Raw genomic sequence first — 25,143 nt, 5'->3', positions numbered from 1 at the left:
CTCCAGGTGCGGTCTCACCAGGGCCCGGTACAACTGTAGAAGGACCTCTTTGCTCCTATACTCAACTCCTCTTGTTACGAAGGCCAACATTCCATTGGCTTTCTTCACTGCCTGCTGAACCTGCACGCTTCCTTTCATTGACTGATGCACTAGGACACCCAGATCTCGTTGAACTCCCCCTCCTCCTAACTTGACACCATTCAGATAATAATCTGCCTTTCTATTCTTACTTCCAAAGTGAATAACCTCACACTTACCTACATTAAACTGCATCTGCCATGTATCCGCCCACTCACACAACCTGTCCAAGTCACCCTGCAGCCTTATTGCATCTTCCTCACAATTCACACTACCCCCCAACTTAGTATCATCTGCAAATTTGCTAATGGTACTTTTAATCCCTTCGTCTAAGTCATTAATGTATATCGTAAATAGCTGGGGTCCCAGCACTGAACCTTGCGGTACCCCACTGGTCACTGCCTGCCATTCCGAAAGGGACCCATTTATCCCCACTCTTTGCTTTCTGTCTGTCAACCAATTTTCTATCCATGTCAGTACCCTACCCCCAATACCATGTGCCCTAATTTTGCCCACTAATCTCCTATGTGGGACCTTGTCGAAGGCTTTCTGAAAGTCGAGGTACACCACATCCACTGACTCTCCCTTGTCAATTTTCCTAGTTACATCCTCAAAAAATTCCAGTAGATTTGTCAAGCATGATTTCCCCTTCGTAAATCCATGCTGACTCGGAACGATCCCGTTACTGCTATCCAAATGCTCAGCAATTTCGTCTTTTATAATTGACTCCAGCATCTTCCCCACCACTGATGTCAGACTAACTGGTCTATAATTACCCGTTTTCTCTCTCCCTCCTTTCTTAAAAAGTGGGATAACATTTGCTATCCTCCAATCCACAGGAACTGATCCTGAATCTATAGAACATTGAAAAATGATCTCCAATGCTTCCACTATTTCTAGAGCCACCTCCTTAAGTACTCTGGGATGCAGACCATCAGGCCCTGGGGATTTATCAGCCTTCAGTCCCATCAGTCTACCCAAAACCATTTCCTGCCTAATGTGGATTTCCTTCAGTTCCTCCATCACCCTAGGTTCTCCGGCCCCTAGAACATTTGGGAGATTGTGTGTATCTTCCTCAGTGAAGACAGATCCAAAGTAACGGTTTAACTCGTCTGCCATTTCTTTGTTCCCCATAATAAATTCCCCTGCTTCTGTCTTCAAGGGACCCACATTTGCCTTGACTATTTTTTTCCTCTTCACGTACCTAAAAAAACTTTTGCTATCCTCCTTTATATTATTGGCTAGTTTACCCTCGTACCTCATCTTTTCTCCCCGTATTGCCTTTTTAGTTAACTTTTGTTGCTCTTTAAAAGAGTCCCAATCCTCTGTCTTCCCACTCTTCTTTGCTATGTTATACTTCCTCTCCTTAATTTTTATGCTGTCCCTGACTTCCCTCGTCAGCCACAGGTGTCTCTTACTCCCCTTAGAGTCTTTCCACCTCTTTGGAATAAATTGATCCTGCAACCTCTGCATTATTCCCAGGAATACCTGCCATTGCTGTTCTACCGTCTTCCCTGCTAGGGCCTCCTTCCAATCAATTTTGGCCAGCTCCTGCCTCATTCCTCTGTAATCCCCTTTGCTATACTGTAATACCGACACTTCCGATTTTCCCTTCTGCCTTTCCATTTGCAGAGTAAAACTTATCATGTTGTGATCACTGCCTCCTAATGGCTCTTTTACCTCTAGTCCCCTTATCAGATCAGGATCATTACACAACACTAAATCCAGAATTGCCTTCTCCCTGGTAGGCTCCAGTACAAGCTGTTCTAAGAATCCATCTCGAAGGCACTCTACAAACTCTCTTTCCTGGGGTCCATTTCCAACCTGATTTTCCCAGTCTACCTGCATGTTGACATTGCTGTCTCTGATAATGGCTGGGGAAATTATTTGTGGTGACCTGGGCAATATTTACTCCCAGTCAACATTGCACGGGCATTATTACATTACTGTTTGCCGTGAGACGACTTACTGTTGTTGTGTGTCCTGTGCTGACGACATTTTGATAGCCTAAGAAGCTTTGGGATGTTTAGAAAGGTGCAATAAAAATGCAAATCTTTATTTTGTTAACGTGGAGATTGAGCTCCTTGGCATGATCTGTTTACTCTACATATCTTTGGCAGCTTTTAGGTGTGCACATGCTAATACTCTTCGCAGTGCGGCAGCTGTGAGATTCTTGCCTTCCTCATCTGTCACCATATTGGTACTGACTTGGCACCTGGAGTGCTAGCAATACATGGGTGTGGAGCCAATTTTTGTAGCTAGCAGAATAATAAGTTCTGGTTTATTTTGCAAAAGGCTTTGCATTTTGAAATTAATGACAAAAGCTTTGCTATCGTTTAACTTAGCTTGGAAATGAAAGAGGCACAAATTAAACTTTGCTGTGTCTAATCCAAAATTTAACGTTAAACCAACCAAAATTATGGCATTTTGCTCAGTATGACAGGATTTGGGAAAGAGAATGGTCATTCATCCCTAAGATAGGCATGAAAAGCTGGAGTAACTCAGCGGGACAGGCAGCATCTCTGGGAAAGAAGGAATGGGTGACATTTCGGGTCGAGATCCTTCTTCTCGAAGGGTCACCTATTCCTTTTCTCTCCTGTGATGCTGCCTGTCCTGCTGATGCTGACAATTGTACAGGGCCCTAGTGAGACCGCACCTGGAGTACTGTGTGCAGTTATGGTCTCCAAATTTGAGGAAGGATATTCTTGCTATTGAGGGCGTGCAGCGTAGGTTTACTAGGTTAATTCCCGGAATGGCGGGACTGTCGTATGTTGAAAGACTGGAGCGACTAGGCTTGTATACACTGGGATTTAGAAGGATGAGGGGGGATCTTATTGAAACATATAAGATTATTAAGGGGTTGGACACGTTAGAGGCAGGAAACATGTTCCCAATGTTGGGGGAGTCCAGAACCAAGGGCCACAGTTTAAAAACAAGGGGTAGGCCATTTAGAATGGAGATGAGGAAAAACTTTTTCAGCCAGAGAGTTGTGAATCTGTGGAATTCTCTGGCTCAGAAGGCAGTGGAGGCCAATTGTCTGAATGCATTCAAGAGAGAGCTAGATAGAGCTCATAAGGATAGCGGAGTCAGGGAGCATGGGGAGAAGGCAGAAACGGGGTACTGATTGAGAATGATCAGCCATGATCACATTGAATGGCGGTGCTGGCTCGAAGGGCCGAATGGCCTACTCCTGCACCTATTGTCTATTGTCTATTGTCCCGCTGAGTTCCTCCAGCTTTTTGTGTCTATCTTCGGTTTAAACCAGCGTCTGCAGTTCCTTCCTACACATTTTGTCACTTGATCCTCTTGTACAGCCTCCATTGTTCACTGTAGGCTGGGATGATCAATGCCTTTACAATAAAGACTTCTTTTGACTGTGAATGTCACGGACCTTCAAAACATTTAATTTCAGTGAGAAATTGAATGACAAGCACGCTCCGGTTAAGTCTTCATTAAACTTCAAAGTCGTGCTGTGGCAGCAGTTGGCAGTTAATGCTGGTAAAGTCTCCCTCTGTTCCAGGATGGGTCACACACAAGAAGATGGGGCCGGCCTTCCATTGGGAGACTGAACCCAGGGTCATGTTGATCAGCATGGTCTGATAAAGCCTGTAGGAAGGAACTGCAGATGCTGGTTTACACCGAAAATAGACACAAAATGCTGGAGTAACTCAGCAGGGCAGGCAGCAGCACATTCCTTCTATCCAGACATGCTGTCTGTCCCGCTGAGTTACTCCAACATTTTGCGCTCCTATCTTCGGTGTAAACCAGCACCTGCAGTTTCTTCCTACACCTGAATCTGGTGGTACGTACTTTCAAGCTTTTGTATCTTCTGCCAATCCGACCACGACTAACAAACACTAACATCAAGAAGAATGAGAATGTCAGGGAGCAGGTTCCTTTCATAGAAACATAGAAACATAGAAAATAGGTGCAGGAGTAGGCCATTCGGCCCTTCGAGCCTGCACCGCCATTCAATATGATCATGGCTGATCATCCAACTCAGTATCCTGTACCTGCCTTCTCTCCATACCCCCTGATCCCTTTAGCCACAAGGGCCACATCTAACTCCCTCTTAAATATAGCCAATGAACTGGCCTCAACTACCTTCTGTGGCAGAGAATTCCACAGATTCACCACTCTCTGTGTGAAAAATAACTTTCTCATCTCGGTCCTAAAAGACTTCCCCCTTATCCTTAAACTGTGACCCCTTGTTCTGGACTTCCCCAACATCGGGAACAATCTTCCTGCATCTAGCCTGTCCAGCCCCTTAAGAATTTTGTATGTTTCTATAAGATCCCCCCTCAATCTTCTAAATTCCAGCGAGTACAAGCCGAGTCTATCCAGTCTTTCTTCATATGAAAGTCCTGCCATCCCAGGAATCAATCTGGTGAACCTTCTCTGTACTCCCTCTATGGCAAGAATGTCCTTCCTCAGATTAGGAGACCAAAACTTTCAAACCATCCGGTCTAAATTCTTTTTACACCATTTCTTTATCAGCATGAGATCTAAATCCTGAAATTCCCCACCCAATAGCATTCACCCTTCAGTCAGTGCGAGCTCTTATTATTTGCACAGAATTTTACTCTAAACCTTTTTCTTGAATTCACTCTTGGAATACGGGCATTGTTACTAATGTTGCTCGCCACTTATCAGTGCTCGGCCAAACACTGTCCACTCATTGCTGGATGCAGGAATGGACTTACATTTTTTAATAGACAATAGACAATAGACAATAGGTGCAGGAGGAGGCCATTCGGTCCTTCGAGCCAGCACCGCCATTCAACGTGATCATGGCTGATCATTCTCAATCAGTATCCCATTCCTGCCTTCTCCCCATACCCCCTGACTCCGCTATCCTTAAGAGCTCTATCTAGTTCTCTCTTGAATGCATTCAGAGAATTGGCCTCCACTGCCTTCTGAGGCAGAGAATTCCACAGATTCACAACTCTCTGACTGAAAAAGTTTTTCCTCAGGAGCCAGGAATGTTGTTGCACTTCATGGACTCACCAACAAGCAACCCTTTTGACGTAGGAAAGACAAAACAGCTAAGGTGATGATGATTAGGCCCAGGACACTCTCTTGATTAACTCCTGCAACGTTATACTGAGACTGACCCTTGCAAGCCCCCTTCTTTGGTTTTCCCTTTGTATAGTTAACTTCTACAATTACCTCTCAAAATATTTTCTTATGTTACTTGGTGTGAAATGTCATTAGATTAAGCTCCTGCTAGACATTTTACGAACTTAAAGTCACAATATATAGATTTTTAGATTTTATGGATACAGCGCAGAAACATGCCCTTCGGCCCACCGAATCCATGCCGCCCAGCGATCCCCGCACATTAACACTATCCTACACCCACTAGGGACAATTTTTACATTTGCCCAGCCAATTAACCTACATACATGTACGTCTTTGGAGTGTGGGAGGAAACCGAGGATCTCGGAGAAAACCCACGCAGATCACGGGGAGAACGTACAAACTCCTTACAGTGCAGCACCCGTAGTCAGGATCGAACCTGAGTCTCCGGCGCTGCATTCGCTGTAAAGCAGCAACTCTAACGCTGCGCCACCGTGCCGCCCAATACAAATTAGGTCTGCCACTGTTACTAATACATGCTAGAATAAGATTGGGAATTTCCATTGGAAAACTGAATTTGGAAAACATCACCAATTGGTTCATTGTAGAAACTTCAAGTTATTTTAAAGATGATTTCAAATGTTCATATAAATTATAACTGCAGCTAACAGATATGAAGGTTTATTGGAATGTTGATTACTGAAAATCTATTTGTCTGGAAAGTTAAGCCCAAGATTTAAGAAGTGAGACTAAAAGATATTATCTGTGATGGATAGGGTGATAACATTCATCAGGTTCCAACTGAAACTTGATCCTGTTCTAACTCTGTGCTTTATTTCTTAAAAATATGAATGTACTATCAAAATATCACATTGATATTTCAGTATCAGAAAATAACTGCAGATGCTGGTACAAATCGAAGGTATTTATTCACAAAATGCTGGAGTAACTCAGCAGGTCAGGCAGCATCTCAGGAGAGAAGGAATGGGTGACGTTTCGGGTCGAGACCCTTCTTCAGACTGATGTCAGGGGGGCGGGACAAAGGAAGGATATAGGTGGAGACAGGAAGATAGAGGGAGATCTGGGAAGGGGGAGGGGAAGAGAGGGACAGAGGAACTATCTAAAGTTGGAGAAGTCGATGTTCATACCACTGGGCTGCAAGCTGCCCAGGCGAAATATGAGGTGCTGTTCCTCCAATTTCCGGTGGGCCTCACTATGGCACTGGAGGAGGCCCATGACAGAAAGGTCAGACTGGGAATGGGAGGGGGAGTTGAAGTGCTCGGCCACCGGGAGATCAGTTTGGTCAATGCGGACCGAGCGCAGGTGTTGAGCGAAGCGATCGCCGAGCCTGCGTTTGATATTTCACATCATTATACCTGCGGATGGATTCTTAAAATGCATTCAAACTTTTTTCATTCCTCTTCTGATCCGAAAACCAAAGCTGACACTTGCACACATTTCAGTTTAGTTTAGTTCAGAGATACAGCATGAAAACAGGCCCTTCGGCCCACCGAGTCCACACCGACCAGCGATCCCTGCACATTAACACTACCCTACACACACTAAGGACAATTTTACATTTATACCAAGCCAATTAACCTACAAACCTTACAGGGAAGGTTTGGCAATTCAGGGACACAAAGCCCTTTAAAGACCGCCCACTAACATTATCCTACACACACTGGGGATCATTTACAATGTTACCGTAGCTAATTAACCTACAAACCTGCACATCTTTGAAGTGTCAGAGGAAACCGGAGACCCCGGAGAAAGCCTACGCAGGTCACGGGTAGAATGTTCAAACTCCGTTCAGAAAGCACCCATGGTCAGGATCGTAGTCGGGCAGTAAGGCAGCAACTCTACCGCTGCGCCACCGTGGAAGGAAAAACTAATTCAACAGCTTTTATTGGATCAACACCAGCAATTCAACGTGATGACATTGGTCATGGTAAACTGCATATAGTGTGTGCGATGTAACACGCAGCAACATGGCAATGCTTATCACCCTGTCTCACTCTGTGTTCCACAGGATACATTGGAGCTTTTGGCAGAAAACTGTGAGTTCAATGAAAACGCTGGCTTCTTTGTGACATATTCACGGGCAACATCAGTGTTAAAGTCACTTGCTTATCCAATAACTGGAATGAATGACCTGGACGGACTGCCCTGTATTGGAGAACAAACAAGAGTTATAATTGAGGTAGGAAACATTGTAAACAGCACTCCAAGTCAAATGGTTTTGACCCAGCTGGAACAGAGATTGAATATTACAAAGAGTGTCATGGGCCTCCTCCAGTGCCATAGTGAGGCCCACCGGAAATTGGAGGAACAGCACCTCATATTTCGCCTGGGCAGCTTGCAGCCCAGCGGTATGAACATCGACTTCTCCAACTTTAGATAGTCCCTCTGTCCCTCTCTTCCCCTCCCCTTCCCAGTTCTCCCACTGTCTTCCTGTCTCCACCTATATCCTTCCTTTGTCCCGCCCCCCAACATCAGTCTGAAGAAGGGTCTCGACCCAAAACGTCACCCATTCCTTCCCTCCTGAGATGCTGCCTGACCTGCTGAGTTACTCCAGCATTTTGTGAATTGAATATTACAAACCTCTTCAAGTCAACCACATAATCTGAAGAGGACTGCATCTTCATTTATCTTCATTTATCTTCTCTCCATTTGTTAATATTTAATTCTGAAATGCTGAGCATAAATACAGATATCAATATTTCTTCCAATGATTTAGTTTTATCATGTCGACGGGGCTGACATTAATACGTTGTCAGTTTGAAGAAGGATCTCGACCCGAAACGTCACCCATTCCTTCTCTCCAGAGATGCCGCCTGACCCGCTGAGTTACTCCAACATTTTGTGTCTATCTTTGGTTTAAATCAGCACCTGCACTTCCTTCCTACACATTAATATGTTGCCCAGGCTTATTCTTTCATTCTTGCTCAGTGGATATCATCATAGTCTTTAACTTTCATACTAACCCTTTTGACATACTAACCCTTTTAAACTTTCTCCAAAACAAACTGCTGTCAAATTCCTGCCCCACATTTCTCCTAACGTCAATTACCTCAAATCCTCTACACCTCAGACTGAAAATACACTGCTTGGGGAAGTAGGCACAGATGCTTGAAGCACAGCATTTGTAAAGTAGCTAAGTGAACACTAGAAATGCCATGGCATAGAAAGCCATGGATCAAGTCCTGATAAATGGAACTACTGTAGATGGATATTATAGTCTGCACGGGCATGGTGTGCTGAAGAGCCTGTTTTTGTGATATAAGCCTCTGTGGCCCTTCACTTCCTCACACTACACTATTTACTTAACCCTCTATTATCACTTGGTACCCACTCCTCAATTGTTCGTTTTACCCTCTTTTTCTTGCAAGACCATTTGGCATGCAATACGCACTGGAGTGGGCAGCCACAGTCACACTTCTGATCCATTTTGTGAAGAATACTGTGGTGTTTGAGTGCATCCGCTTGTCTTTACGATGTGAGAAAGTGAAATTGCTGGTGTCTCATCCTAGTTCTGTGTGACTCAACATGTGGACTGTTGCTACTGAGCCATGTCAACCACTCAATGGACACCAACTTCCTCCTCCCTTTGCTCCTGAATCTTGAGGATTAATGTCCAGTCGTCCTTTCCTACGGAATCGTTAGGCATGAGAGGATGATAGTGATGATGATGAGCTTGAGAAATAGTAGGGAAATTAACTCAGTTAAGTTCAGTTCAGTTTCAGTCCAGTTTAGTTTATTGTCCCCATGTTACAGTGAAAACCTTTGTTGCATGCAAACTAGTCAGCAGAAAGACAACACATAATTATAAATGAGCCATTTACAGTGTAGCATGATTATAAACGAACCATTTACAGTGTAGCATGATTATAAACGAGCCATTTACAGTGTAGCATGATTACAAACGAGCCATTTACCCTGTAACATGATTACAAATGAGCCATTTACAGTGTGACATGATTATAAAAAGCCATTTACAATATAGCATGATTACAAATGAACCATTTACAATGTAGCATGATTACAAATGAACCATTTACAGTGTAGCATGATTATAAAAAGCCATTTACAGTGTAACATGATTATAAAAAGCCATTTACAGGGTAGCCTGATTACAAACTAGCCATTTACAGTGTAGCATTATTACAAATGAGCATTTACAGTGTAGCATTATTACAAATTAGCCATTTACAGTGTAGTATGATTACAAATTAGCCATTTACAGTGTAGCATGATTACAAACGAACCATTTGCAGTGTAACATGATTATAAAAAGCCATTTACAGTGTAACATGATTATAAAAAGCCATTTACAGTGTAACATGAGTATAAACTAGCCATTTATAGCGTAGCATGATTATAAACAAACCATTTACAGTGTAACATGATTATAAAAAGCCATTTACCATGTAACATGATTACAGATGATCCATTTACAGTGTAGCATGATTACAAATGATCCATTTATCATGTACTAACTAACACTCATCAAATTTGAGCACAGCACAGGGGGAGGTGGAGATTGGGGAATACCCAGCTCCGATCATGTGACATCTTTCTCATTGCCCATTTGCTTCAGTTGCCCCCTCTGCCCCCTGCCACCCTTTCTCAAGTCACATTGGGCTTTTCTCCAGGAAAAAAAAACTCAAGGGCAATCTTTCAAATGCAGCAGAAAATAAAAATGTGTCTCAAATGTTCGAAATTGCCAGCATGATTATATGGCTTGCCGGTGATTAACATTTATTTCATGTGTTCATGCAGGAACTTCTGGAAGAAGGAGTTTGCTCCCAGGTCGAAAGTTTGTTATGCGATGAGAAATATAGAGCAAGAAAGGTAAATACTAGTCAATGGGTGATAGCACAAGGTTCAAATTGTTCACAGTGACTTCTAGAGAATGTACTGGGAAATATGAACATGTTGCAGGGCAGTAACCTATTGTAGATATCAGTGGAAAGGAATGTCATGTTAGGTGGGCAACATTCCACACTGTATCACTCTATGACCCTATGAAGGGCCTGTTTCCACACTGTATCACTCTATGACTGTATGAAGGGCCTGTTTCCACACTGTATCACTCTATGACCCTATGAAGGGCCTGTTTCCACACTGTGTCACTCTATGACCCTATGAAGAGCCTGTTTCCACACTGTATCACTCTACGACTCTATGAGGGGCCTGTTTCCACGCTGTTTCACTCCATGACTCTAAGACTATGAGTGACAGTATACCAGCCTTCACCGACAGAGGTGACATGCAATGAAATAATATCAGGATCTTGTTGCGGAAGAAAATTGGTAGTCTTAAGACAAACCAGACTTGTTAAATAATGCATTCCTTTCGAACAAAGGCACATTTATTTGCAACGAGACGCCGGCAGGATTTTCAGTTTGGATTACGTATATGAAATCCAACCTGTCGAGCTCCTTGCTCTCGATCCCAAACTCAGAGCCTCATCACCAACTCAGGAAACATCCTTTCCCTTTTGGCAGGTGCTGTATCTTTTTGTTATGTGGTGAGTTTGAAGAAAACTCACCTTGAAGAAGTGGTGCAGCGGTAGAGTTGCTGCCCGACAGCGAATGCAGCGCCGGAGACCCGTGTTCGATCCTGACTACGGGCGCCGTCTGTACGGAGTTTGTACGTTCTCCCCGTGACCTGCGTGGGTTTTCTCCGAGATCTTCGGATTCCTCCCACACTCTAAAGACGTGCAGGTTTATAGGTTAATTGACTTGGTAAATGTAGAATTGTGCCTAGTGGGTGTAGGATAGTGTTAATGTGCGGGGATCGTTGGTCGGCGCGGACCCGGTGGGCCGAAAGGGCCTGTTTCTGCGCTGTATCTCTAAACTGAAACTGAAACTGATAGGGAATGCTTGGAATGTCTAATAGGTGTTGGTAGGCACTGGAGGAATGTGCATAATGAATGGGTTGTGTGTTATGGATTGAAAGTGTAACGAATAATGTTCTCCAACCAGTCTGACTGTCCCCCCTGCTTACATTTTAGCCATTAGACAATAGGTGCAGGAGTAGGCCATTCAGCCCTTTGAGCCAGCACCGCCATTCAATGTGATCATGGCTGATCATTCTCAATCAGTACCCCGTTCCTGCCTTCTCCCCATACCCCCTGACTCCGCTATCCTTAAGAGCTCTATCTAGCTCTCTCTTGAATGCATTCAGAGAATTGGCCTCCACTGCCTTCTGGGGCAGAGAATTCCACAGATTTACAACTCTCTGACTGAAAACGTTTTTCCTCATCTCCGTTCTAAATGGCCTACCCCTTGTTCTTAAACTATGGCAACTGGTTCTGGACTCCCCCAACATTGGGAACATGTTTCCTGCCTCTAACCTGTCCAATCCCTTAATAATCGGTGGCCCAGCACTTACGCAACTGATCTCCCGGTGGCCCAGCACTAACGCAACTGATCTCCCGGTGGCCCAGCACTTTAACTCCCCCTCCCATTCCCAGTCTGACCTCTCTGTCATGGGCCTCCTCCAGTGCCATAGTGAGGCCCGCCGGAAATTGGAGGAGCAGCACCTCATATTTCGCCTGGGCAGTTTGCGGCCCGGTGGTATGAACGTCGACTTCTCCAACTTCAGATAGCTCCTCTGTCCCTCCCTTCCCCTCCTCCTTCCCAGATCTCCCTCTATCTTCCTGTCTCCACCTATATCCTTCCTTTGTCCCACCCCCGACATCAGTCTGAAGAAGGGTCTCGACCCGAAACGTCACCCATTCCTTCTCTCCCGAGATGCTGCCTGACCTGCTGAGTTACTCCAGCATTTTGTGAATAAATCCCTTAATAATCTTTATATGTTTCAATAAGATTCCCTCTCATCCTTCTAAATTCCAGTGTATACAAGCCTAGTCGTTCCAGTCTTTCAACATATGACAGACCCGCCATTCCGGGAATTAACCTAGTAAACCCACGCTGCACGCCCTCAATAGCAAGAATATCCTTCCTCAAATTTGGAGACCAAAACTGCACACAGTACTCCAGGTGTGGTCTCACTAGGGCCCTGTACAACTGCAGAAGGACCTCTTTGCTCCTACACTCAACTCCTCTTGTTATGAAGGCCAACATTCCATTGGCTTTCTTCACTGCCTGCTGTACCTGCATGCTTCCTTTCAGTGACAGATGCACTAGGACACCCAGATCTCTGTTTTATCTCTGTTTGCTTTGTTGTCACCTTCTCCTAACTAACAATGATATATTCTACATTTTCCTTGAGCTGCATCTCTTTTGATGTCTTGTTTTCGCACCTTACCCATCCTTATCTCTGTGTCTCCCTCTCCCTTGACTCTCAGTCTGAAGAAGGGTCTCGACCCAAAATGTCACCCATTCCTTCCATCCAGGGATGCTGCCTGTCCCACAGAGTTACTCCAGCATTTTCAGTCTATCTTCTGAATAATGTTCTGTAATGGGTAAAACAGTAACGGAGGGTAAAAATTTGCAGCAAAATTAATACTTCTTATGTCTAATTTATTGTTGATCATTTGGTATATAAAACTATAGAACTTCTGAAATATGATTTTGTGTGACCCAGAGATAGCATGTTAATAACCATTTCTTGTCAGTTAGTATAAGCCTGCCTGAGAAAGTTTGCATATTTATTCTTAAGACTTAGTTACTTTTGATGTTTTGAAGAATTTATTAATATAGTGTAAGAATGTACTGTGTATGGATGCAGCAATGAACCTCAACAGAGCAATTACCTCCAGTCAATATCATTTTTGTTTACTGTAGCTATTCACCGGTGTCTTTGGTGTTGGAGTAAAAACAGCTGACAAGTGGTATGGACTAGGGTTTCGGACTTTAAAGGAAATAAAAGCAACAAAGGATCTCAAGTTTACCAAAATGCAGAGGGCAGGTAATATCTGGAATCGTGAATTGTCCATATATTGTGCACAGTATTAACACAATGGGCCAAACCATATTCGGCAATCATATCATATCATATCATATCATATCATATCATATCATATCATATCATATCATATATATACAACGCGGAAACAGGCCTTCGGCCCACCAAGTCCGCGCCGCCCAGCGATCCCCATACATTAACACTATCCTACACCCACTAGGGACAATTTTTTTAAAACATTTTTTACCCAGTCAATTAACCTACATACCTGTACGTCTTTGGAGTGTGGGAGGAAACCGAAGATCTCGGAGAAAACCCACGCAGGTCACGGGGAGAACGTACAAACTCCTTACAGTGCAGCACCCGTAGTCAGGATCGAACCTGAGTCTCCGGCGCTGCATTCGCTGTAAAGCAGCAACTCTACCGCTGCGCTACCGTGCCGCCCATTCTGTTTCTTTCAATTCTCTCTCTGCCTCTTCCCTGCTTCTATGTGGATGGTGATTAATATTTTGACACCAAGGCAAAGGTAAGCTCAGATTTGGTGCAGTGTGCATCTGTGTGCTGGGAATCATGGCAGGTTGGTTTTGAATTTCCTCCCTAATCTTGACACAAAACTGTCATAAACTGGTGACAGGACAGTTATGTTGCTGATTACAGTTGTGAAGAAACTTTAAAATGGAATGATATAGGACTATTAGAAATGGAATGATATAGGACTATTAGAAATGGAATGATATCAGACTATAACATATTGCATGACTGAGGGACATAATATTATCTAATTTGTCTGGAACTGTGGGATATAGCTCTTCATGTGTTTTTTTCTGATATTGGCTTTAATTTGATATGTTGAGCCTTCAATTTCACCAAACAAAAGCACAGTCTTCTGATAGTTTAGAAACATAGAAACATAGAAAATAGGTGCAGGAGGAGGCCATTCGGCCCTTCGAGCCAGCACCGCCATTCATTGTGATCATGGCCGATCATCCACAATCAGTAACCCGTGCCTGCCTTCTCCCCATATCCCTTGATTCCGCTAGCCCCTAGAGCTCTATCCAACTCTCTTTTAAATTCATCCAGTGATTTGGCCTCCACTGCCCTCTGTGGCAGAGAATTCCACAAATTCACAACTCTCTGGGTGAAAAAGCTTCTTCTCACCTCAGTTTTAAATGGCTTCCCCTTTATTCGTAGACTGTGGTCCCTGGTTCTGGACTCCCCCAACATTGGGAACATTTTTCCTGCATCTAGCTTGTCTGGTCCTTTTATAATTTTATATGTTTCTATAAGATCCCCTCTCATCCTTCTAAATTCTAGTGAATTCCATTGAAAGCCCAGTCTTTCCAATCTTTCCTCATATGACAGTCCCGCAATCCTGGGGATTAACCTGGTGAACCTACGCTGCACTGCCTCAATAGCAAGGACGTCCTTCCTCAAGTTGGGAGACCAAAACTGCACACCATACTCCAGATGTGGTCTCACCATGGCCTGTACAACTGCAGAAGGACCTCTTTACTCCTCTACTCAAATTTCCATAGAACATTGAACAGTATCGCACAGAAACAGGACCTTTGTGCCAAACATGGCACCAGGTTAATATCCTCTGCCTGATCCACATTCCAGCTTGCCCTGCACAGCCATGTCCTTCGATCATCATAGGCCACTCTTCCCTAGAAATGTTAGTCGAGTCCCAAACATTGGCCTATTTTCTTCTCATCTATCTCAATGGCCTTTTACATGAGCAAAAGTCAGAAGAGCTGCTTGAGGAACCCAATGGATCAGACAGCATTTCTGGAGGGAAATCAGAGGTGGTTGACATTTCAGGTTGAGATGCTTCAACTGGACTGAAAACGTAGAGGGGAAGTAGCCAATATAATGGGGTGTGGGAGGGGTAGGGCAAGACCTAGCAAGTGACAGGTGGATACAAGCTGACGAGGAAATGATTGTCTGTTGACCATCAGGTTCAGGGGGAACGAAAGGTAAATATGTTTTGTACCTATTCTTGCCACAAGTTCCAGCATCTGTACCTCTTGTGCTTTGTTTCACCAGGACTGGCTGGTGGAAGTTGCCATTAAGCTGGGATATTGGCAAGAACTCAGCAGAATTCTTTACGTGCTCTCTGCTTTTCTGCTCTAGAACATCGACTGTCAACTTTGATAACCCCAGAGACTAAATTTTTGTCGACACTTTTTGTGCTATGTTTAGTAACTTATTAACTTTATTTATATGCTGTAACTGTAATTATTTTTGTGCACAACCCGCAGGCATTGCCACTTTCATTTCACTGCACATCGAGTATGTGTATGTGACAAATAAATTTGACTTGACTTGACTTGACTAGACGTCGGGATCAATAGACTTAGTGTAATCAATAATGTGCTGGTGTGTGAGTAGCCGTGTTGCTGTGGGGGTGGGCTTGCTCTTTGTGTTTGGAATCCTGCTGTTGGCACCATTCTTCTGAGTTGGCCTCAAACAATGACATTTGCTCAGGGTTTGCGATCTTTTGTAACTTGTAATGAGCTCACACTAATGAGGCTTAACATCTTGTGCAGAATGATCGCTTTCATTTTAATTTAGTTTATTATCATCACGTGCACCGTCGGTGCAGTGCAGGGTTTTTATTGCATGTGATTCAGTCACAGAAAAGACTGTGTATGATTACAATCAAGCCATCCACAGCATACAGATAAAGGATAAAGGGGGCAATATTTAGTGCAAGATAAAGTCCGATTAAAGATAGTTCAAAGGTCTTCAATGAGGTAGATGGGAAGTCAGGACTGCACTCCCAACTGGTGACAGGACAGTTCCGTTGCTGATAACAGTTGTGAAGAAACTTTAAAATGGAATGATATAGGACTACTAGAAATGGAATGATATCAGACTATAACATATTGCATGACTGAGGGACATAATATTATCTAATTTGTCTGGAACTGTGGGATATATTTCTTCATGTGGTTTTTTTCCTGATATTGACTTTAATTTGATATGTTGAGCCTTCAATTTCACCAAACAAAAGCACAGTCTTCTGATAGTTTAGAAACGTAGAAACATAGAAAATATGTGCAGGAGGAGGCCATTGGGCCCTTCGAGCCAGCACCGCCATTCATTGTGATCATGGCTGATCATCCACAATCAGTAACCCGTGCCTGCCTTCTCCCCATATCCCTTGATTCCACTAGCCCCTAGAGCTCTATCTAACTCTCTTTTAAATTCATCCTGTGATTTGGCCTCCACTGTGGCAAAGAATTCCACAAATTCACAACTCTCTGGGTGAAACAGTTTCTTCTCACCTCAGTTTTAAATGGCCTCTCCTTTATCTTTATCCCCTTTATCCCCTTTGCCTTCTTCCCATATCCCTTGATTCCACTAGCCCCTAGAGCTCTGTCTAAATCTCTCTTAAATCTATCCAGTGATTTGGCCTCCACTGCCCTTTGTGGCAGAAAATTCCACAAATTCACAACTCTCTGGGTGAAAACGTTCCTTCTCACCTCAGTTTTAATTGGCCTCCCCTTTATTCTAAGACTGTGGCCCCTGGTTCTGGACTCCCCCAACACTGGGAACATTTTTCCTGCATCTAGCTTGTCCAGTCCTTTTATAATTTTATAAGTCTGTATAAGATCCCCTCTCATCCTTCTAGCCTTTTCAATCTTTCCTCATATGAGAGTCCTGCCATCCCAGGGATCAATCTCGTGAACCTACGCTGCACTGCCTCAATTACAAGGATGTCCTTCCTCAAATTAGGAGACCGAAACTGTACACAATACTCCAGATGTGGTCTTACCAGGGCCCTACACAACTGCAGAAGAACTTCTTTACTCCGATACTGAAATCCTCTCGTTATGAAGGCCAACATGCCATTAGCTTTCGTCGCTGTACCTGCACGCCAACTTTCAGTGACTGGTGTACAAGGACACCCAGGTCTCACTGCACTTCCCCTTTACCTAACCTGACACCATTGAGATAATAGTTGACTTTATTCATAGAAAGATCTAAAAAAAAAAAGAAGAAAATATCACGTAACTATTCCTTTGCTCATTAATTAACAATATACTCTATTTGTCTTACTTTGACCAAATCAAAAGCAAAGAATCAATTATTATAAATATTTAATTGGATATTCTGATGGAATATCATTATAACAAGGTGTAATACTATTAATAAAAGAAAAAAAATAGCTATTGCCAGTACCTTCAAAGATGTCACCTTCAGACATCAATCAGCATCGTATGATTTGTTACCTTCTTACCTATGTTCATTGTTCAACTAAAATGATTCTTCTAAACTAAACTGCCATCAATAGCAGACACCTAAACAGACTTGGTGACTCTGGCCATTGGCAAAGATCAACAATGGAAATTTGCAGATATTAGCCCAGGGCATGCTTGCTGTAGGAAATTATGTTTTTATTAAACACCTGAAGAAAAGGAGGTAACAATAGAAATAAACATATTCATATTATAATGTAGTGGAATTTATCATTCATTGTTTGACTGATTTGGGCAACACAATTCCAGCAACTGGAGGTGATACTCCTTGACTATCAAACTAGTTAGAAATCACCGGTGACTGGTCTTGGGCCAAACCAGGGACTATCCCCCTTCATTTGAATCTCATGTTAAACAAAAGAGTTGAAGGAGAATATTTATTGCATACTGAAATAATGTAGCCCACTTTGATGGAGTTGACCCAAAGTTCACCTATTTAAATAAATCAGACTGCCATTGAGTGAGGAAACTTTGACCCGATCTCCCTCCTCACCACAGCACTCATCCATGCCCCACCTCTCTCTTGCCCCTTACCTCAGCAAAGACACCCACCCTTCCTGGGTGTGGCCCCTAGACCTTAAACACAGCCAGCCCACAACACAGACTCTACAGTGAGTCTGAAGAAGGGTCCCGACCCAAAACGTCACCCATTCCTTCTCTCCAGAGGTACTGCCTGCCCCGCTGAATTACCCCAGCATTTTGTGTGTATCTTCGGTGTAAACTAGCATCTACAGTTCCTTCTTCCACACCGTAGGTACAGTGCCAACATTTTTATTTATTGCAAGGCAAGATTCGAATCTGGGCGTGAGAGAAAGAAAACCAACGAAAGGCAGGAACGGGGTACTGATTGAGAATGATCAGCCATGATCACATTGAATGGCAGTGCTGGCTCGAAGGGCCAAATGGCCTCCTCCTGCACCTATTGTCTATTGTCTATTGTCTATTGACCCGCTGAGTTACTCCAGCATTTTGTGTCTACCTTCACCTCCCACTCTCTAGCGGGTATCATCACTGTCTGCATTCTTCACTGTCTCTTGTTCTCCAACCTTTCACACCAATTCCCTTTGTTCTTTTCATCCCCTTTCCTTTGTTCCTTTCTCTGCTTCATTCCCTCTTTCCTTTCCATGTTTGGTTTCCAATTTCACTCAGTTCTGATGAAAGCTCATTGACCTGTAATAAAGGTTACATGAACTCTTATGACCTCTCAAATGTCGTCACCTCTCAAAGGTCATTAAATGTTTCTATTTCTGCAGATACCCGCCTAAACTTCTGAGTATTTGCAGATTTTCTTTTTCATGTCTGATTTCTAGTCCCCTGCAGCATTTTGTTTTTTGAGATTTACATTCCAGCGCGTGGTAGGGATTCCAACATCTCCACATTGTGCGGCTGTCAGCTCTTGGGGACTGTCCCAGAGCATCGCTATCAAAGCAGGAAGTGAAGAGATGTGGCACAGTTCCATATACTTTGGAAATATTTAACTGACCTTAGCTTTGTGCTGAAGTAACCACAACGTGAAACCTCTGTGTTACCTGGTGTTTGGCCAGCAGACGTACGTTTGGTTGGCAGTGGTGCCATTCTCTGGAGACTGTTGCAACACTACGACCACCCAGGGATCCAAGCCCAAACCAGACCTCAAGGAGATGAGGAGAAATTCCTTTAGTCAGAGGGTGGTGAATCTGTGGAATTCTTTGTCGCAGAAGGCTGTGGAGGCCAAGTCAGTGGATATTATTAAGGCAGAGATAGATTGATTTTTGATTAGTACAAGTGCCAGAGGTTATGGGGAGAAGGCAGGAGAATGGGGTTGAGAGGGAGAGATAGATCAGCCACGATTGAATGGCAGAGTAGACTTGATGGGCCGAATGGCCTAATTCTACTCCTAAAACCTATGACCTTATACCCTAAATCCTAGTGCCATATTCACTGAAGTGTGCTGTTTAGATGGGGCTCCTGCAGGATCTTTTGAAGTGTGTGGAGAGAAGTGGCCTGTGACCCAACACACCTGTTGCCGTTCCCACTGATGACCCCCGTGAGTTTGTGCGTAGTGTTGTGGTGTTAAGGGAATCTGCAGGAATAATGATTTCACTACTTTTGAAAGAGCTTAGTTATTCACAAAATGCCGGAGTAACTCAGCAGGTCAGGCAGCATCTCAGGAGAGAAGGAATGGGTGTCGTTTCGGGTCGAGACCCTTCTTCAGACTGATGAAGAAACGTCAGTCTGAAGAAGGGTCTCGACCCGAAACGTCACCCATTCTTTCTCTCCTGAGATGCTGCCTGAACTGCTGAATTACTCCAGCATTTTGTGAATAAATACCTTCGATTTGTACCAGCATCTGCAGTTATTTTCTTACACTTTTGAAAGAGCACTTCGATCAGAAGCATATGGTTAACAGCTGTACCTCAGTACACGCGAGAATAAACTCAACTGAAACTGCACATATTTCTCATGTTCTTCCTCACAAAATAGAAGGAAGCAATTTTCCCCATCAAGTCAATGTGGACTCTCCGCCCCAACTCCATCAAACCCGTTCCCTGCTTATTTTCCAATAACTTATTCTCTTTCTCTCCCATGCCAATTAACTCCATCCTGATTCACTTGCCATCCTTGCCAGCACGAAGAAGGGTCTCGACCGGAAACGTCACCCATTCCTTCTCTCCTGAGATGCCGCCTGACCCGCTGAGTTACTCCAGCTCTTTGAGATACCTTCGATTTGTACCAGCATCTGCAGTTATTTTCCTACACCACTTCCCACCCTCCTCAACTCAGGGGTGATGTAGAGTAACCGGTTAGTCTACCCACCGGAACGTCTTTGAGTGAAGAAGGGTCTCGACCCGAAACATCACACATTCCTTGAGGAACTGCAAGATTTTGGTTTACAAAAAGAGACACAATGTGCTGGAGCATCTCAGTGGGTCAGGCAGCATCTCTGGAGAACATGGATAGATGACATTTCAAGTCGGGACACTTCTTCAGATTAAAGAGTGTGGTAAATAATGATATTGGCCTATTGATATCACACCTGAGGAATAATGTGATGTCTGAAGAAGGATGTCGACCCTAAAGGGTGTCACCCATTCTTTCTCTCCTGAGATGCTGGCTGTCCCGCTGAGTTTTTTGTGTCTATCCATTGAAGGATTGGCCTGATACAGACACCACTATATCAACCAGGCACCACAGAGTCGGTGTACTCTCTGACCTGTGCTGTATGGGCAATGGAACATGACAACCCAGGATCCTTGCAACTGTCTTCTAGGGTTGTTGGGTACGAACCTCATAGTTTTTGTTCTACCAATAACGAAAGTTACACTGGGAAAATATCTCGAAATTTTAACTGTCCCGCTGAGTTCCAGCTTTTGATGTCTATCTTCGGTTTAAACCAGCATCTGCGGTTCAATAGACAATAGACAATAGATTTTTTTTAGATTTTTAGATTTAGAAATACAGCGCAGAAACAGGCCCTTCGGCCCACCGGGTCCGCGCCGCCCAGCGATCCCCGCACACTAACACTATCCTACACCCACTAGGGACAATTTTTTTAAACATTTGCCCAGCCAATTAACCTACGTACCTGTACGTCTTTTGAGTGTGGGAAGAAACCGAAGATCTCGGAGAAAACCCACGCAGGTCACGGGGAGAACGTACAAACTCCGTACAGACGGCGCCCGTAGTCAGAATAGGTGTAGGAGTAGGCCATTCGGCCCTTAGAGCCAGCACCAACATTAAATGTGATCATGGCTGATCATTCTCAATCAGTACCCCGTTCCTGCCTTCTCCCCATACCCCCTGACTCCGCTATCCTTAAGAGCTCTTTCTAGCTCTTTCTTGACTGCATTCAGAGAATTGGCCTCCACTGCCTTCTGAGGCAGAGAATTCCACAGATTCACAACTCTTGGACTGAAAAGGGGAGGGGGGAGGGGGCAAGGGGGGAAGGGGGCAAGGGGGGGGAGGGGAGGAGAGGGTGCTGCACCAATGCAGGAGAGGTTTGGGCCCAACGGGTCCACTTGGTCTAGTTTAAACTTAATGGCTTCAGTTTGAACTCACTGAGCTTTGCATGATATTGAATGTTCTTTGGCTTGGCCCCATTATCTGAAGCGTGGACAGATTACATTCCCTGCATACATGCTTCTCTAAAGATGAAAACGTTCCATGCAAAACTGGATAGATTAAATTATATGTATGGTTTACTGAAAAGGGTCCATCTCACTTGAAGTCTATTCTTGGCACAAGACCTGGTACCACTCAGAGTAATATACTGTGATGAATTTACTAGAAAGTTCTGAATTTGTTGAAGTAAACAGGAATTCTTGAGTCTCTGTCTGAATCATAAATCAGTACCGACAAAGTCAACAAACCAACCTTATTATTTGTATAAGAAAATAGCTGCAGATGCTGTTACAAATCGATGGTGTTTATTCACAAAATGCTGGAGTAACTCAGCAGGTCAGGCAGCATCTCAGGAGAGAAGGAATGGGCGACGTTTCAGGTCGAGACCCTTCTTCAGACTGATTATTATTTGTGTTATTTATGTTGTGTGTGGGCGTCATAGTGGCGCAGCGGTAGAGTTGCCGCCTGACAGCGCCAGCGACCCGGGTTCGATCCCGACTGCGGGTGCTGTCTGTGCGAAGTTTGTATGTTCTCCCCGTGACCTGCGTGCGTTTTCCTCGGGAGCTCTGGTTTTCTCCCACACTCCAAAGACGTGCAGGTTTGTAGGTTAATTGGCTTGGTAAAAATTGTATATTGTCCCTAGTGTGTGTAGGATAGCTTTAAGGTGAGGGAATCGCTGGTCGGCATGGATCCGGTGGGTCATGAGAGCCTGTTTCCGTACTGTATATCTAAACTAAACTAAAGTGTGAGACTCTGGCAGCTGGGATGGAATGATAAGCTGTTTTGGATGCAAAACGTAAAGATTTGTACTTTCAGCCTTCTGCCTCAACTGTGGTTTAACTTCCAAGATGTAGCTATGTATCAACGTGTAACAAAGCTGTCTACTCCTCAGGGTTCCTGTACTATGAAGATATCCTACAGGCTGTACGGAAAGCAGAGGCTGAAGCAGTGATTCGAATAATCGAAGATATTGTCTGTAAATGCACTCCTGATGCCAAGGTGACTTTAACAGGAGGATTCAGAAGGTGGGTAAAATGGAGAAACTCCATCAAGTTCTAACACATTATTTTAATATGTACTGTGGTTAAGAATGCTACTTCCAGCTGCTGAGTCATTCCAGCTGTTGAAAGTTATTCCAGCTGTTGAAAGTCATTCCAGCTGTTGAAAGTCATTCCAGCTGTTGAAAGTCATTCCAGCTGTTGAAAGATGGAGCGAGGAAGCTGAGAGTACTTTGAAAGGCCAGTGTTTCTCATGCACTTGTGTTGCCATCTTCTCCACAGCCAACAATGGATCATTGTGGGCTCAACCTTTCCTTGGTCATCTGTCTGGCTTTGATTTGTTCATACTTTTCATTCTTTTGTTTTTTGTACCTTTTCATTCCTCTGGTTTCCCTCTCCCCGACTCTCAGTCTGAACTAGGGCCTCGACCCGAAATGTCACCTTTTCCTTCTCTCCAGTGATGCTGTCTGTCCTGCTGAGTTACTCCAGCGTTTTGTGTCCATCTCTGGTGTAAACCATCACCTGCCCCTCCTTCCTGCGCACATTGATTGTGTGTACTTGCCTGTTTGTTGAAGTGCATTCTGAAAGAATGATTGAATTGTATAATTTTTCAAGTGTTTTCATTTGCTTCTTGTTTTTGGAATGTATAATTGAATATCACGTTTTAATTTCAGCAGCTTGCAGGTTTTGCATTCTTAGGCATAATTGGGAACCTCTGTGACACTGAGGACATTTCAGGTCGTATGTAAAGTCTGATCTAGGCGGAGGAGATCAGCTGCACTGATGTCTCTGGGTGGTCTGGGTGGTGGTCTCTTCCACCTGTTGTGGCCTGGAATTTGCTCTGATGTTTCTGAACCTTGGTATCATCCATTCATTACCGGAGATTTGGGGTCAAATCTAAAACTTTCCCATGCACTTCTTTTGGATTGATGCTTTGAAGTAAGTTGTGATGCCTTTCATGGGTGTCATGCTTGTACACTGTATGCAGGCCCATACTTACACAGCATTGTTGTCTTTCATAAAGGGGCTAAATATTCCTGTCCATGTCATTTTAAAAAGGGTGGCGCAGCGGTAGAGTTGCTGCCTTACAGCGAATGCAGCGCCGGAGACTCGGGTTCGATTCCGACTACGGGCGTCGTCTGTACGGAGTTTGTACGTTCTCCCCGTGACCTGCGTGGGTTTTCTCCGAGATCTTCGGTTTCCTCCCACACTCCAAAGACGTACAGGTATGTAGGTTAATTGGCAGGGAAAATGTTTTTTAAAAAAAAAATTGTCCCTAGTGTGTGTAGGATCGTGTTAATGTGCGGGGATCGCTGGGCGGCGCGGACCCGGTGGGCCGAAGGGCCTGTTTCCACGCTGTAGCTCTAAATCTAAAATCTAAATCTAAAATCTACTGTTCATATTGTACACAACTGGATTATTTCCAAAACAAAAGCACAAAGTGGTGGAGTAATTTAGCAGGTCAGTCAGCATCCCTGGAGAACATGGTTAGAAGAAGGGTCCCGACCCGAAACATCACCTCTCCATGTTCTCCAGAGATGCTGCTTGACCCTTTGAGTTGCTCCAGCACTGTGTCTTTTTTTGTAAACCAGCATCTGTGTAAAAGCAATTGCTTACATCTGCTTACAAGAATGATCCCAGGAATGAGCGAGTTAACCTATGATGAGCGTTTGTCAGCACTGGGCCTGTACTCGCTGGAGTTTAGAAGAATGAGGGGGGACCTCATTGAAACATACAGTATAGTGAAAGGCTTGGATAGAGTGGATGTGGAGAGGATGTTTTCACTAGTGGAAGGGTCTAGGACTAGGAGTCATAGCCTCAGAATTAAAGGATGTTATTTTAAGAAGGAGATGAGGAGACATTTCTTTAGTCAGAGAGAGGTGAATCTGTGGAATTCTCTGCCACAGAAGGCTGTGGAGCCCAAGTCAGTGGATATTTTTAAGGCAGAGATGGATAGATTCTTGATTAGTACAGGTGCCAGAGGTTATGGGGAGAAGGCAGGAGAATGGGGTTAGGAGATAGATCAGCCATTTTTTAGATTTTTTAGATTTTTAGATTTTAGATTTAGAGATACAGCGTGGAAACAGGCCCTTCGGCCCACCGAGTCCACGCCGGCCAGCGATCCCCGCACATTAACACTATCCTACACACACTAGGGACAATTTTTACATTTTACCCAGTCAATTAACCTACATACCTGTACGTCTTTGGAGTGTGGGAGGAAACCGAAGATCTCGGAGAAAACCCACGCAGGTCACGGGGAGAATGTACAAACTCCGTACAGACGGCGCCCGTAGTCAGGATCGAACCTGAGTCTCAGTCGCTGCATTCGCTGTAAGGCAGCAACTCTACCGCTGCGCCACCGTGCCGCCGATTGAAATTGCCATGATTGAATGGTGGAGTAGACTTGATGGGCCGAATGGCCTAATTCTACTCCTATCACTTATGACCCTATGATCTGTAGTTCCTTGTTTCTAGTTTGTTTCCAACCGTGGTTTAGAACTTCTTTGTTATTGTACAATTTACAGTGCAAAATATTCAGACTTTCATAGCTCAAACTTTACGTTAATTTAAGATACTTCAGCATTTAAATTCATCACATTTCAAACAGCAAATAATTCCCTTTACCTTTGAGCATATTTTGATTTGTTTGTGTGAGGGGAGGTTTTCCATATTTTATTGAGCCAAGTATATCAGGGTTGTAGATATAAGCAAAGTGCATCATGGTAAATAATGCAACACTTGGA

The 25,143-nt window shown here is 44.0% G+C and overlaps 1 protein-coding gene across 1 annotated transcript in view; it reads left to right on the top strand.

Annotated features, from left to right (window-relative positions):
• Positions 1-25,143, top strand: part of dntt (deoxynucleotidyltransferase, terminal) — a 349,907-nt gene that overhangs the window by 95,680 nt on the left and 229,084 nt on the right. Inside the window, exons 4-7 of the mRNA XM_078412877.1 lie at positions 7,187-7,357; positions 9,937-10,008; positions 12,912-13,035; positions 22,291-22,423. Coding sequence (XP_078269003.1) covers positions 7,187-7,357; positions 9,937-10,008; positions 12,912-13,035; positions 22,291-22,423 — 500 coding nt within the window. The remainder of the gene's footprint in view (positions 1-7,186; positions 7,358-9,936; positions 10,009-12,911; positions 13,036-22,290; positions 22,424-25,143) is intronic.

The sequence above is a fragment of the Rhinoraja longicauda genome, chromosome 16 (genome assembly GCF_053455715.1).
Source record: "Rhinoraja longicauda isolate Sanriku21f chromosome 16, sRhiLon1.1, whole genome shotgun sequence".
NCBI lineage: Eukaryota > Metazoa > Chordata > Chondrichthyes > Rajiformes > Arhynchobatidae > Rhinoraja > Rhinoraja longicauda.
The sequence above is the reverse complement of the archived record's forward strand: the minus strand, read 5'-3'. Positions and strand labels throughout refer to the sequence as shown.